General features: G+C 37.7%; 1 protein-coding gene across 4 annotated transcripts in view; it reads left to right on the plus strand.

Annotated features, from left to right (window-relative positions):
- Window positions 1-1,392: 1,392 nt before the first annotated feature.
- The window catches only part of LOC124115575 (myosin-9-like), a 76,868-nt gene continuing 61,171 nt past the window's right edge, over window positions 1,393-17,089 (plus strand). For all 4 annotated transcript variants that reach the window (XM_048392031.1, XM_048392032.1, XM_048392033.1 and 1 more), the window contains exons 1-4: window positions 1,393-1,485; window positions 13,233-13,357; window positions 14,026-14,088; window positions 14,375-14,448. In XM_048392031.1, coding sequence (XP_048247988.1) covers window positions 14,058-14,088; window positions 14,375-14,448 — 105 coding nt within the window. In that variant the 5' untranslated portion in view covers window positions 1,393-1,485; window positions 13,233-13,357; window positions 14,026-14,057. The remainder of the gene's footprint in view (window positions 1,486-13,232; window positions 13,358-14,025; window positions 14,089-14,374; window positions 14,449-17,089) is intronic.

Here is a 17,089-nt window from a genome sequence, read left to right on the forward strand (position 1 = left end):
GGTTCTATATCAACATTAGCCATCCACGATTTCACAAATGATAGAGTTAAAAATTACGCCCTCGTTTTCGCACAGTTGCACGTTGTTGTCGCAACTAGCGAGGATCACGATGATGAAAATTGTTTGTTTGTTTGTTTGCAATATTCCAGCTATAGATATGACGGTGGTTATGTAGTGTAAAACACGTACATGTGAATAGGGATGCATACGTTTAACGCACAATTTCAAAATGTACCACATGGTGTATGTACGTACACCGTTTCACAAATTATACCAGAGCATGGCGGGAGCAAACCGTTCAAACAAAGAACTTGTCAATTTTACATTCAGTACATGTTTACGTGCTTATAATTATATGCCGTCTCGCTTTGATGCCCTCGCATGCATTCAACAGAAACTGAAACTTTAGATAACATATACCTAATTGCTTGTGTCGTTGTTCATGCTCACCCACGTGTGTCAGTATACAACAAATTTACATTCACGTCAGATAACATGATGAAACGATGGAGAATATGCCCCAAAATATTACGTGTATGGGCGATGTCGAAAAAATAACAACAAAAGTAACGCAATCACTATTGTTTTTCAATAGAGGAGAATCCGGTCTACGGTGCGTAATTTGGGTGTGTTGGTATACATGTACAATTTGTGGGCGCCCTTTCTCAAAGCGATCGTTTCTCCCCTACATAAACAGACTTACGACAATCCGTGTAGCTCTGAGGTTAAGATTTGGGGTTACTTTGTGGAACGGGGTTCCGCGTGTACGCGTCTTCAGCTACATGATTACATCCACAGCATGCACATATAAATTTACTGATAATATTTATCATAAGATAAACTGATATCATTATCACCTGTGTCAACATTTCACAAAACGCAAGAATCCAATATATTTTCATTCATTTGGTCACATTAAAATCGTTTACCACTTTTACAAACCCTGTTTTATGGTTAATTTGATCAACACATTTGAGATAAGGTTTCACCAAGAAAAGCCATTGTTCGTTTTGTAATGTGACTACTTAACATGTTGAAAGCTGTACTATTATTTATTTTACAATATATCTAAACGTGTCAGGACTCGCGAGGTCATTCTGTCAGGGAAGGACAACGTGTCTGAAAAGTCACGTGATAAGAGCAGATCGCAATATCGTAAGCTGGGCCCCGTCTTTGATATCGCAAGTTGACTCGCATAGGGAGCCGGGAACCAGCATAGGAATGTCGTTAAAGAAGTTGTCATTTTCTACGGTTTGTAATTAGTAATGAGTAATTCCCTTGTCTGGTGTAGTATGATGTATGTCTATCTTTTCATACAGGAATATGACAATGATATTATATTATTTACATTTACCGTGTTAATGCCTATGTCGTAAACATACTTAACCATTTCCGGCAGAGTCGTTAAAGTTGTTTACAAATGGAGGATAAATCGCGCGTTTGCAAGTGGGTTCAACTGAATTCTACGCATACAACTTAAATTTGGTAAGTTAGCACACATTAGACATAATGCTGTCATAGCGGAAACTTCCTTTTGATCGCAAATTGAATCAAAATGTTGTTAGAGTGTTTTCTTTCAGTTTCGCGAACCCAGGCCACAATTGGAAAACCCAGCAACTGATCGCATAATGCAGTTATATCAAGAAATATTAGTTTTTGCCTAAGCCTTTGGTTACTGGTATATTCATATCAGTAGTTCCAACATAAATGGAAAAACACATTTGGCGATGTTGATTATCATATGCTTGCCCTCAAATATTTGATTATAGGCAAGTCAAAATGGTCAATAACATTTATTTTCGAATAAGCATCAGTTTCAAATTAAGTATAGGTAAAGGCATAAATATTTTACAAATATGCATTGCCGCACAATCTTTTAGTTATATATATATTTTTAGGGTGATAGATACGGGTGGAAGTTTTACCCACATGATTGACATGCATGAGCTATATTTTTTTTAGATAATATTTAAAGGGGCACTGATCTAACGCAATTCCCCGGACTGGTTGTTGCCTTTGTTATTGTTTTTTCCCCCGTGAGTACCCGGATGATACGCAACGCAACTGAGCGTGACCAGAGACTGGGCTACCGTCTGCAAGGACAGCTAAATAAACTTGGAGGCTGGAGGCAATATTTGTTTTACGCATTTTTGCATAAACACTGATTGGTTAACTGTGATCTATAAAGATTTCGACAAAGGGCGCATGTTAATTAATTTCTTCAGCCTAAACAAGCAGACAAAAAGAACAGCGGAGCTCATCGGATGTCGTCATTTGGAAATACCCCAGATGGTTATAGTTTTATACTAAAAAAAGTATCCATGCAGTGAAAGCATTTTCGGATTTCGGCTTGCGTCGATAATACGATTACTACTCCCTTGTTGTCATCCACGTTTTCTCGTATAACCCTTCACTTGTGTATTTGTCGTCATTCACTTGATGCTCAGTTAATGAATTTATTACAGGTACAGTTAGTGGTAGCACCACTTAGATTACCTGACAAAGGTTCCCATTTGGCATTTATTGTGTCTGGGGTAATTATTCAATCTAAATCCAGGGTTGAAGTGAGGTGAAATGTGTGTTATGTAATATGCACGTGGCAGCCCAGCAAGAGATGAATGATAAGTTGATTTATTTTTTTGTAAATCAACGGAACGTTCCTAGGATTAACAGAAAATACGTTGATTGATTAATCACTGTTATCTTGCACAGTGGATATGTCAAGAGTGAGTGTTTACATGTCTAGGTTTACTAAAACAAAGGGAATACACTCATACCATGGCGTGAAGTGCCGATGTAAAAACAACATACTTTGTTCAAAGGGTTAACTTATAATACGTTGATTGATTGATCATTGTTATTTATCACTCAATGGATTTTTTAGGAACCGTGAACGTTATGAAAATAGTTGTCACGTGGGCTTTCTCAGCCGACCATTGAGACTTAACACCTATGTAAAACACCTGAAACAATCCAAGTGATCAGTTGAGAAACGAACACGGGTTATAATATCCCGAAACGATATATATCTTTTAAAATATTTGATTGTTACTGACACGTGACATCGAATAAGTTTCTTTGTACATCTGCAGACGAGTGGGATATTGTTCCTTTGTGTGGATATTCACGGATACATTCCTCGAACAAGGAAGCTGCCTAAAATTTATACACATAAATTTGGTAGGTTGTAATTATGATATTTGCATTTTGTTTTCCTTCATTTGAACCGATTCGTTCTTGTTTCTCTACGTCTTGGTTGGGAAATTCTTCAATGCGCGATAGACATTGTTTTCAGTTCTTTTCCTTTGTAAGCGTGTATATATTACCGTCAATTTGTAAAATGTGATTCTCTCAGGCAATTTATAAAATGTGTAAATATTTCAGTCATTTTGACTAAAAAATCTGTCCAGATTGATTAAGACGATCAAAAGGGCCTACAAACATCACAACAGATTATTATGTAGGATTAGAAGCCAAACAACAAAGAAATGTACTTTTCTCAACGTAACATTTTCAGTCTCTTGGTGATGACATTAAACATCAAAATGTTTGGAATTCGTTATCATAATAATACAGATGGAAATGTTTTCAGTCGCTTTGTAAAATAACTGAATATTTAGAAGTTTAATAAATTTGTAACACATTTGACAGTAAAAAAAAATACACAATATAAAAAAAGCAATGCTCAGGTGAAATATTTACTTTGTGTTGCAAGTCAAAATAGTGTAAACGAAAATCGCAAAATTACCAAGCAAGTGACTTATCAAAACTTCGTCACCATTACCGATGCTACCCACAAAGATACCTACATTTCCTTATTATCTCGAAAACTGTATTTCATTTTGCTGATCAATGTGACCATACGCCCTTATTTCTACCCATAAAAGCGACTAATGCGCTTACGAATGGCGCAGCAGAGGTCGCGAACTAGTCTAGATTTTTGCTATACATCCGGGTACTCACTGGAAAAAAACAATAACAAAGGCAACAACCAGTCCCGGGGAATTGCGTTAGATCAGTGCCCCTTTAAGAAAAATGTTTTTAATAATTATTTCCTTGTTAGCATGGTAAAGGAATGGACCAAGAAATGTTTTGAATCAAAGCTACACTAAAATAACTACAACCCCAATTGTGGTTTAGTGGTGATTCATGAAGATGTGGTTACAAGGGTGCAACGAGCGATCAGTCGAATTGGTAATGACAACCCATGTGTCTGGTCAAAACAGACCACTGTTAGCAAGGTTAGTCAAAATGGACCAAAGTACATAGGCTACTACATGGCTGATGATAGAAGTTTAATAGCCAGGATTTTCTGGATGTATTTTATGGATGCATACTATGCACATACAAATTGAGAATGGACACAAATACAGTAAACTATGTTTATAACGAACACCCTTATAACAAACTGATAGATATAACAAACTGTTTTTGGGCCCCATCCATTTGTTGTATATATGTTATATATGGTTATAATGAACTACGGTTATAGCAAATTAAAATTATTGATCCTTTTGAGTTTGTTTTTACCATTGATTACCATTGTTTACTATATTTACTTTGCCAGTCATGGGGAACTAAAAAAAGCATGGCTGTTTGCATCATTGTACTGATCAAAATTGTAGATTTCTTGTTGCATGTAGATTAAGCTAACATCCTAATCTGCTTAGCATGGTAAGAATTAGACCCATTGTTCAGAGTGTCAACTGTTGATTTTCTTTTGTCTTTTGTTTTCTCTAAGCATTGAAATCCCCATCTATAATCATGATAATAGGCTTAATGACTTCTGACTTGTTCATTGTATATGCAGTTATATGACAGCAGTATAATTCTTGGAAATTAAGGAAGTGTGCCATATGTCACCTGCGGCATCCAATGATCCATGACTAATCTCCCTGAATCATGTGCAGTGTAAGGCTGCTTGGTCATGTGTAGAAGCACAGATTTACAAGTCTGTGGTAGAAGCAAGCACGACAAAGGTCACTGATCACTCAGACACTATAATCCAGTTTTATTTGGGCAGGGGTATTCATCTGTCATCCATCCATTAGTCATAACTGCACATACCTTAAAAACACTTCTTGAAAAACTATTGGATATATCAATTTCTATGGGCCCCCTGATATTTTTCGTAACTGTTTTGTTGTCCCGTGAAGATTCCAAGGTAGAATAGGTCTTCAGCAACCCATGCTTGCCGTAAAAGGCGACTATGCTTGTCGTAAAAGGCGACTTATAGGGTCGGGTGGTCAGGCTCGCTGACTTGGTTGATGCATGTCATCGATCCCAATTGCGTGGATCGATGCTCATGATATTAATCACTGGATTGTCTGGTCCAGACTCGATTATTTACAGACCGCCACCATATAGCTGGAATATTGCTGAGTGCGGCGTAAAACAACAAACCAACCAACCAACTTAACTGTTTTGTGTTAATCATGTTGGTTTTAACATGTGAGATGTTGAAAAAAAATCTTTATTTAGCATGTTTATTATTTGATAATAATAATGATTTATACTGTAGGCATTACAACTAAAATGTGTTTGCAAATTAGCATAATTAGTAGGTTTTCTTTTTCTGTAGTCTGTATCCAAATTGGAATTAAACCATTCATGCTTTTTCTTGAAATAGAAGTTACCATTTGTAATTATGCTAACAAAACATGCCAGATGTTGAAGATTTCAATTTACTTCCACAAACGCAATCCATTGGGAAATAACAATCTGTCAGTTTGTAGTGTAAAATAACCCTTGCCTGGCAATGCTTAATGAGGCATGCCAATATATTCCCTTTGATCTGGATACACGAGTCAAGCAATATACAAAATACGATCATGTATAGGTCAGCAATAAATATACTGATTGATTCTCAGCACACACAACAATGGCACTTGTCATGTTTATCATTATTAAATTGTAATGCTTTTTAAACGGAAACAATAAATGTCATTTGAGAGTGTGGAGTAGGAGTCTCTGCTTTGAGTTTTCTCATTTATTAGGAGTGTTATTCCAAACCCTGGTACTATATTGAAATTAGACTGAGACCTTCATTTTTTGTTTGAAAATGAGATACAGTAACTGTTTTCATCATGTTCGAACATTCAGATTTCTGTTGTTGTCTTAACATAAACGTAAGAAAGGGCATTACAAGTATATTACCATGATTACAGTCTGATAAAGATCCTGATGTTGTAATCAGTTGTTAATTAGTGTCTTGTGTGAAACATTAGTTGTCCTTATGTGATTTTGGTAATCTTATAATGCTAATACATATGAATATTCAATTTAATGCAGGATGAGTTAGTGTCCTTTTATCTGGTACAGTCAGCATGGTCTGTGTAACTATTGATCTTGGGTGGGGCAAGATTGATAATTTAGTAGGTGACACAAGGTGGTGTGATTGAGTCATGTTGGTGTTCATTTAATGTAGGCTGAACAACATGTACCTAGGGGATACACGTCATGTGTTTTCAGATTACTAGCAACCCTGTTAAACTCAACTGCTGTAACATGTTTAAGATTGTGTTTTAAAGTTTTAGTGCCATTGCCATCGGTGAATTTTCTAAGGTGTACGATGCAAATTGCAAAGATTATTGGCATTTGACATTATTCTACCTTGTACTTCTTCCAAGGGGAATTCGTTTGGCACACATCATGATATGGTGAAATGTAAGTCATGAGATACGCACAAAAGGTCACAAGTGGTTATTGCGTGGTGGGGTAGCCTAGTGGTTAAAGTGTTCACTTGTCAAGCCGAAGACCCGGGTTCGATTCCCCACATGGGTACAATGTGTGAAGCCCATTTTTTGTGTTCCCTGTCGTGATATTGCTGGAGTATTGCTAAACATGCTAAAAGCGGCGTGAAACAATCCTCACTCACAAATGGTTCCGCTTTCTTAAAAATAGTATTGATGCATTTGTCATTAAACATGGTGAATGCCTTTTGTAGGATGGTGCCCTGCTTTGGAAAGGTTTGGGTGAAATATGACAAGATTCAAGGTCAGCGTTTAGGATTTTGTGATACATGATAAAATATGTTTGTCAGTTTTTGAGGCATGGTTACCTCAACAGGTATGAAACTGTATGTTTGCCTACATCATTACCATGTTTACAAAAATCCTACCACATTCAATGTTTGTGACATGACTATCAAAGGTGAAGGTTGTTTGTTATTTTATAATTTCAACATGGTTGCATCATTCATTGCCAGTTATTGTTGTACTTTTACTTTAGATTCCTGAGACCAGATAATTGTTGGATCTTTAAGAGGTTGTCTAATTGTCTGATTAATGTTTTCAAGCTGTAAGTGCACACTAGTAATATTTTGGGAGCTTTGTGGATATGACTGATGCTTCTGTTATTTAATAATCAAGCTTATCTCTGTAGGGGTGAGGTGGTCAGGCTCGCTGACTTGGTTGATGCATGTCGTCGTATCCCAAATGCTTATACAGATCGATGCTCATGATGTCAATCACTGGATTGTCTGATCAAGATTCGATTATTTACAGACCGCCGTCATATAGCTGTAATATTGCTGAGTGCGGCGTTAAACAACAGACAGTCCCAATATCAGTCACTGGATTGTCTGTTCCAAAGGCAATTATTTACAGGTCATTTGAATATAGCTGCAATATTGCGTGAGGCATTAAATCCCCCCAACATTTGCCCAAAACCAATATTGTTCTTGTGGAAATATTAGTATATCAATGGACTTCTTTCTATCATGCTTGGGCAGTATCTACTTGTCTCTTCTACCAAACTACTTAAATACATATGTGCATTTGAAAAACTGTAAAGAATGCTCTTTCATTTTAATTTTCATTGACCAAATGTTTCATAATTGTACATAGTACTAGATATACCATGTATACAAGATATATATTTGGTGTGAAATATTGGATGGACGGTTCCATTGATCATACTGTAATACTTGTCAGTTCAGGTATAACTCATTGACTTAATCCGGGCAAGATTAAAGTCAAGGCTTCATAAGTAAATATTTCATAGCTTAAATAATGGAACCCACAATGAGTAAAATTTGTTCAACAGTTTTTGATATCACAGTTAATTATTGTCTTTCGACAATGCAGCAGTAGTGAATAATGGATGTTGATTGTTGCATCCCTGATTTGCAAGTGGTATGTTAGGGACAGCAGATATTGATTGCATGTGTAGGTGGGTTCCCTAGGGAGGGGCCATATGTCAGTTATTGAGGGTTGGTGCAGTAGAGAAGAGCAGTTGTGGGATGCATGGAACATCTGGAGGAACTTAGTCTTAATCTGGTTTTATACAAGTCCAAATGACCAGTTTAAACCTTATTTCACTTGTCCTCAGAGTTGTAGCTTGTGCTGCTTGAACAAGACAAAATGGTTACTCTGTGTACATTTTGTGTCAGTTTTCTTCAGTTACAACAGCAAAATTAAAGCGTTGAGAACTGGTTGAGAAACATAGCCCTCAAATGCTACTTGTCAGTGAGGACTACCATCATTGGATTTTTGCTTGTCTTCAGCACAATTTAGTAGTCTCAGGGTAGTGGACTGGAGTGAATTTTGAAGGCTGGACTGGACATATACTTGAGTAGGATTGTTCTTTGTTATGGAGATGGAGGGAAGAAGGTCAAGGTAAAGTTGAAATGAAACAGTTATGCTGGACATGGAATTCTGTTTATATATCGAAACATTTGAGATATATCATGATATATATGTGTCAACAATGGTAATGTGATCTGTAGGCTATGAGCCATAGTTAATACACTGATTAACTGAAAAAAAGATTAATTCAATATGTGTACTAGTTTTTGCCATGAAGTTGGTAACCGTTTTCCATGATTTAAGCCTTTCAAATGTGCACTATTGCATGATTATCATCTTGAACATGTTTAACATAATTATCCTGTTTGTGTATTTATTTTATTGATGGGAATTTTATTCCCAGACAAGCTGCACCCCTCATGGTTTATTCTCCCTGCAGTGTTTTATTGTACAATAAACGACCACGAGTAGTTTATTTCTAACATGAGATATCAAGGTTTTGTACAGCCTTTTTAAGGATGTCAATAAGATGTCCAACCTTTAACATGTTTAAAAACATTTCCCTGTATGTAGATAATGATGGCTCCCTGAATACAGTCCGACCTTGGCAATGTCGGACAAGTCCATCTGATGTACAAGGGGGGTTAAGTTTGGTATTCTCGCAATTTTTTCTTCTATGATATGCACCTTTTCTCCCAATACTGATTGTTGTATCTAGTCTTAGGATGCGATCGTTCGGCCGCCATAGCGTACATATATCTGCTTGGCCCAGCTACATCTATGGGGATCAATTCGCAAGGCAGTACCCTCTCAAAATAACGTTGTCCAATTTACGACGTCAAGCTGCCAGCGCATGTTCAAATCTTCAGAAATGATGTTATTATAGTACAATGTTTTATCGTGATATAAACCACACTTCATTGTTCTTTGTGATTTATCGCGTAGCTATCTTTTATAGAAAGTTTGTGTATGCCCTTATAATAATAAGTCCATTTATAATATGCTGGCATCCACACTTGGGGTACAGTGCTCAAAACGCCCACAATAGAGATACAATGATATAACAGAGCTCTCTCCCTAGCAGAAGCAGGTGGCATGCATACCTCTAACTTCAGCAGACAATTTTGTGTCAAACTGTGTTCATTCCATCATGTCCATGTCTTTTTGTTCAATTTGTGACAAGGGTCTTCAGTAAAGGATGTAACGCGTTCATGAGACAGGTTCCCCGTTACATATTCAAGTGACCACCTAGGGAGGGATTTCTCCATGTGCCATATAAATGTCTTAACAAGTGTTGTTTATCAAAATGTTTAACAAAAATAAGTACTGTTATTGATATGGAAAAAAAGAAGTGATCAAATTTGTAGAGAAATGTGTGAAATTAGCTGTCCTTGATCTGTCTCTTGATCATGTTGATAAGTATGGAGAATGTGACTACTTTGCTTTTGTTTGTTGTTTACTGCCGCACTCGGCAATATTCCAGCTATATGATAGTGGTCTGTAAATAATTGAGTCTGGACCAGACAATCCAGTGATTGGCATCATGAGCATTGATTCACACAGTTGGGAAACGATGACATGCATCAACATGATCAACCAAGTCTGCGAGCCTGACCACCCGACCCGTTAGTCGCCTTTTACGACAAGCATAGTCGCCTTTTACGGCAAGCATGGGTTGCTGAAGACCTAATCTAACCTGGATCTTCACAGCTAGACTTACGATAGTAAGACGATCCATTGTACAGATAACAGGACCGCTCCCATATATACTGATGGAAATGAATAAGCAGTGATATAAACAAACAATTTCAGTCTACTAGAGTTTATAATGATAACATGTAGCAAAAGCCTTTAAAAGGGCAAAAAACTATTGGGCTATTTTGCAAGAACTATAGGACAAGAGCCAATATATAATGCTAAGGGAACAATGAAAAATATACGGAAATAAGCATTACTGTCAGTACATTTGTAAATAATTTCATACTTGAAGTATACACTGTTTCTTTCATGCTGATTGGCTGAATGGGTGGTCACGTGATCTGATATTTGGAGTTCACACACCTGTGAACGGACAAAAAAAGTTCACCCGATTTGAACAATCTTTTATGAAATTGAGCGTGTGAACTTTTGCCGGAACTACTTTCCGGGGTTTCCCCGAATTCTTGATCGGTGTTTACGATCAACTCGTTTTTTCTATTTTCTTTTTAATCCCTGCATTTATCAGCAATATAATTAATTTAGTATTTTTGCCTGGTCTTGTAACATTTCATCTGACTTATAAATAAATAAATGCTTTGGTTCTGGTGTTTAATGTCGTCGAGCTGCTACATGAAACAAAATGGATTGTCCTTACAGTGATTTGAATGTGGAATGGCTATCTTTCAATACTAATAACGCAAGTAAAGAAAATTTATTCTGTAAAATTACTGAGGTGAACAAAATTGATTTATTATGCGATATTGACTTTGATGCCTTGTTTTCGGAAATGACAGGAATCTAGCAACAATGAAAGCAGTGTAGTACCCTGCTAAGATGTGGCCGCTGACGCAGAGCAACCCCGACTGCTCCTGATCAATCCCAAACTAAAACTCGATTCAGTATCGTATCGGGAAAAAAATCTAAGATTTTGAGAAACCATAAAACATTAACATAAATTTAAAAAAACAAAACAAAACAACTTGCCTACCTGTTTTACTGATTGGTCATCGCAGGTGAGAAAATATCCGTAGACGGAATTAGAAATCTACTATTCCGGTTTCTGAGTTGGCTGATCTACACAGTGCATTCTAGGCCGAGAAGCGGCGGCACATGAGGAGAGACAGGGCACAGGAATGAAACTGGTATCAGGTCATGTAGTAGGTCCATCTCAGGTGACAAGAAACACCAGCTAAGCAAAGTATTACAGCACACGCGACAAATCCCAAACTCCAAATATAACACACCCTGACGTTGAAAATTATCACAAAACACACAAGTTTAAGAGCACTCAGTTCAATCCCCACCAGTCCATTCCGCATCGTCCGAATTGGTTTGCGATTATCCAAACACAAGCAACACATTCATAAATCGGTGATATTCCCAATTTGCTAGTGTCATGAGAGGGTTCACGCGTCTGGAAAACACTCCAACTGCTCCATCAACGTCATTTTCAACAGCAGTAATTATAAATTTCATCCTCATGCTCCCGTTCAACTCGAAATGCACCTCTTCACAAACTTATATGACGTCATATATAAATCCGCGCTTGAAGGTTGACCTCGCCTTGGTGCATCGAGGTCATGTTTATATTTTTGTTCACCTTCCTGTAACCTATTTTTAAGATTTGATTTATCCCAAATATTGTTTGTAAATTTTTTCAGAGAATGAAATTATGTTGACATATTTCTAGATTATGTTGTATATATTCAAAGAGCTATTTTTCTTTGCATAACTGAGCATGAGTGGGGGAAACGTATGTGACCGAGAGCCGGCAAATACCGACAAAATAACATCGTTGCAATGTTCCAGAGGACTTCGAATTCAAGGAAACATTGTTACGATATTTTTCGGCGAGACCAGTAAACTACAAAGTATGAAATTATAAGAATTGAACGTCAGTTTGGATGGGTTCATTGAAGTGTGAACGATTTAAAAGCGCTGGTTAAACTGTGTGAACCACCGAGCCTACTGTATTTAAGACTAAGTGTTCCCTTATATATTTCCATCAATATATTATTCTTACAATCTTATTTCCTGCTTAAAAGGCAAGAAGTGACAAAATATTTGCGATTTGTTTTGTGAATATCAGTTGTCTTATATATTAAGTCATTTTCTGAAGGAAAATAATTTCCAACGTTAGAAGAGAGTATTTAAATGTCCAAGTGAAATTGCTCAAATCACACGCTTCATAATCAGATAATAAGCTTCCAAACAAACATGTTTGGGGGTGTGGCCTAAAGGTACCAGCGCTGCGGTGCATGACCAGGGTTTTCATTGGCTGATGTGTGACTCTGAGCAGCTATACAAATATTCCTTTTCTGCTAACATGGCTAACATGCTATGTGTTTTGTAACACATAGATAACGATTTGCGACACAAAAATCCTCAATAGATGCTCAAATTTGCATAATTCACAGTCCAACTAAGAGTGAAACAGCATCAAGCTGTGATAATGGTTAACTGGTTTTTGGTTGGCGAGAAGTTGTGTATTCTCCCTCTCTTGGCCATGGTTTATGTTTTGAAACTTCTTCTTCTTGGGTGTCATCAAATTAACTGGATTGTGATCACAGTATTATCCTGCTCAACCTGCAGTATCTCAATGAATTTGTACAGATTTAGATATTAACCAATTAGTGGTGTCATGTGACATGTACGTCTTAATCCCCTATTGTCATACCAGTCGCGTGAATTTCTACCTATGACAGTAGCTGCTGGACAAGTTGGAAGACCCCCAATTGACCACCAGGCAGACTGGATGCCGGCCTGATCACTGAAATTGCACAGCGCGTCAAACATACGGGAACCCGATTTAACCCTAGTATTAAAGGGAAATCCCCTCAGTGGCAGAATGTTTTGTTTGGGGGGTGATTTCGCCTGTTGTGTTTCAAATTTGATTTAGGTCAAGCATTTGTGATTAAACATACATGCCCTAAAGTATTAAAATCTGCAGAGTTGCTATGTTGACTTTACCTGCCCTTTAATATGTCTATCATTATGTATCTGCAGTGTTTCCAGACAGTGTGAGTCAGTGGTGGATGTGTTCCTCAAGTTAGACCAGTCTGACCAGTCTCCGCTAACACTACCAAGCAGTACCACTCACTGTAGTACCAAGCCACAACATGGGCTTCCAGGTATGTTCATACAGGCTGTTACATGTGTCAGTACTCTCATGCTCCCATCATCGCGATTCCGGGTTAGAATTGGTCCCCTTCAACCAATGCTGGTCATAACAGTCGACTAAATGGATCAGGTAGTCAGGCTCGCTGACTTGGTTGATTGCATGTCTCAGTACCCTAGTCATGTACTCACAATATCAATCACTGGAATTTCTGGCCCAGATTTGATTATTGAAACAAATAAACAAACATTAATGTCATGCTGCACTAGTGGGTCACACAAAAAGTGGTAAATCTTAGGCCTACAGTCTGAGCCACCTTGGGCTTTCCACCCCCTTTAGGCTGGCATGTTTTAATATTACTAAAATACTGTGGTGTTTCAGCTTGTTCATACAGAATCCTTTCAGGGCCATTTGTTTTTTTGTTTTTTACATCTTGAAATTTCAACAAAACATTTTGGAATTTCAAGTTAGTGCCTTGAAATTTCAAGATACTTAGTTGAAATTTTAAGATCACAGTATCTTGAAATTTCAAGTTAGTATATTGAAATTTCAAGTAATAAAAAACCCAAATGGCCCTTAAAGGCTTCCGTATGTTCAGCAGACACTTGTTTATCTTTTTAGTTTTTACTGTCGACAGTTCTGAACTGTATAAGTTTGGTATCTAAACTCCATGTGTTTCAGCTGAAGATAGTGTTTCCCCCCACAGAGGCAGTATGAGTACACACGGAACTCCCAAGGTGCCAGGTAGGATGCTCCAGACACTCTATATTCCAGTCGCTGGACTCTCTTAACTCTTGACTCTTTAGATGCAATACACTCTAAACACACTACATTCTACACTCCCTACTCTCCATACGGTGTATGCTCTATGCCAGCCACGGAGATTTAAACTTAAATCTTTCAGACTTTTCACAATATTAACATTGCCGAAACTGACTATGACCAATGATCAATAGTAAAATGCCCATTGATTGCCAACACTGTACCTTGAATACCCCTGTCTGTATCCCAGCTTCTCATGTGTTGACAGGGAACTCAAGTAATGGCAGCAATCTTCCTGAGGCACGGACCTCCTTCCAGTCCACCTCTCCTAGGGCCATCATGGTAAGTTACCTCCCTACAAGAGATATACGCCTGTCTGTCGTGTTCGTAGTCGCCATGTGGCATGTTAGTCAGTTGGCCAGGGGTGAAAAACAAGATTTTTGTTCCCACATTTTCCTGTATACCTTAAACCTTTTCTATTGCATAAACAGGGTTAGAAATTGGCACTAGTCCTATAGTCCTTGCCAAACTGCCCAATAGTAAAGGTATCCTAAGGACTAGTAGAATTTTGACATTTTTAAAGGTTCTGCTATATGCTATCATTATAAGGACTAGTGGACTGAAACTGTTAGTTTCTACCGCTGCATAAAGGAGGTATCTGTACACAATTTTCATTGGGTAGTAAGCTTGCAAGTGTGTGCATGAATTTTCAGGGGGATAAAATTGCATAAATTGAAGTAAAAATGCATAATTTGACAAAATTGGCTGTAATATTTTTATTGTCATTAAACTGTCCAAATTATGTCTTTGATTACAGGTAATGTGTTCGGTTATCTGAATTTGGCAAACATTTTGTTTCATTTGACTGTTGTTCTAATTCTCAGTGGAAACATTGATAAAAATCTTGTTTTTTTACTTCATTTTCAAATCTTGTGAGTAGGTAAAACACTAATTCTATTGAATTGTGACAATAAAACCACCATAACTGGATATTAAAATCTGCCTGAACCATTGTACTATCCTATACAAAAAACAAAATGAAAACGTATTACATAGGGGCTGAGATATGTATACAATGTTACCCCACCCCCTCAAAAACCAATTTTGACGGAAATTACTTATTGAGATATGGTTGTAGATTATGTTGATGTAGTGGATGAGTGGAATAATTGCAAAAATGTGTAAAAACACCAAAATAGTAAACTCATAAAGAAACATGATGTTTCAAGTTTTTCTGTGAGCATTTATGGTGGCCATCTTGAATTTCAAGACGGCCACCATTTTTACCTGTTTTCAGAATCACGATCTAATATAGTTCTTCATCATGGTCATGAAATATATCATATGAAAGCGTTTTACATTGTCTTTTCAATGATGTACATTTTTCACTGACTCCTGTGGTAAACTGATCCCCAACAATGAAAAAAAAGAAATATTGAAAGCTAATTTCTCTAGCTACTTCAACCTAAATTTAGATTTAAATTAAAATAGACATCGTTTCACTCAAAATTGTAGATATACTGCACTTTTGTCTGAGCATTTTACTAGTTTATCATTTGAGCGAAGAAACAAACATGAGAATACTTGTAGTATTATGAAGTAAGAAAAATAAAATGTGAAATAATGTCACCTCTAGTCACCGTCAGAGTATGTCTCATCTGGAGAGGTAGGTAAGTTGTTTCTGTTTAGGCATGACATAGCACAACTGCATCCAAGGGAACATCCCATGATGTTCTTGGCGCAGCTGCATGCACCTGGATGAGGAGAATCTGCCTGTTGTGCATTTACAGGTGAGCAATTCTAGACACAGTGCTGGCATTCGTTTCTGGGTCATGGGGATGGGTTCTATGACATCCTCAGTAGACGTCCACCTATACTCTTCTGGTGGTGGAATGTCAGCCTTTCCTTTGTGTGCAGAACACTACGTGATGCAAATGTGCTGACATCTGAGTAGAGGTTGTGTGGTGGGAGTTCCTCTAGGTCTCCAACTCTGTGGAACATGTCAGCTGTAAGTGTATTAATGCTAGTTGCAGTCGATGCTGGATCGTACACTTGGATGACAAGTGAGTCTGTCTCTTTCATGTCGAAGGCACCAGTTTCTTCTGTTGGTTGCAACAAATATGGTTGTGCAATACATATGTTACAGGTCCACAACCTGTGACCGCATGGAATGCTGCTAGAGCTGCTACAACATCTGAGAGAATGAGAGATTGATGTACATCATCAACTGATATGCACCCATCCATATCTCGGCTGTGAATGACATAGTGGTCGTATCCACTGCAGGAGGCATCCATGATATTGATCACCATTTGTGTATCTGCCTCTTTATGTGTTGACAGTTGATTTGGCATTGCTTCAGATTGATCTATGGAAGATACTGCTGTATCTGGGCTGCTTAATCCACCTGCAATGATGATGATTTGATGATTATGATGGAGATGCTGTGCCTGTGCGTACAATTCTGTGGTCAAGAATTGTATCAAATGTTGCTTGTTCTCGTTCATTCCAATAAAACTGGACAATGAAGCCAGCAGAAGGATGTCTCATTTATCTATTATTCTTCGAATTTTCTTTGATCGATCACCTGCCCTAGTTGCAGATTTTACTGACTTTGCAACATATTTGTCAAAGACATCATCGACTTAAGTACAAGTTTCACTGAATTTCTTCAGCACATTCTAATTGAAAACATCAGCCAAATCTCCAGAGGTCCTAGCTTTGCTTGGTTTGCCTATGGCCTGTGCAAGAGCCATGCCAGCAATAACAATGCATGTTGTGCATGATGAGAATGCATGAGCATGAGAATCTGCAAGCAAATGTGATAATGCAGCTTTGTTGTACAAAGTAGACCATCTGTTGTTGCCAGGGAAGGTGGGGTCTGGGACAGCTCATGTGTTAGAAGATGTGGTACGTTGTCTTCTCTTCCACTGTGGGTGGCACTCAGCAACCCTCTGAAAAGATTTCTTCCTTGCTTAAAGGT

The sequence above is a fragment of the Haliotis rufescens genome, unplaced genomic scaffold (genome assembly GCF_023055435.1).
Source record: "Haliotis rufescens isolate VD_foot unplaced genomic scaffold, xgHalRufe1.0.p SCAF_106, whole genome shotgun sequence".
Lineage (NCBI taxonomy): Eukaryota > Metazoa > Mollusca > Gastropoda > Lepetellida > Haliotidae > Haliotis > Haliotis rufescens.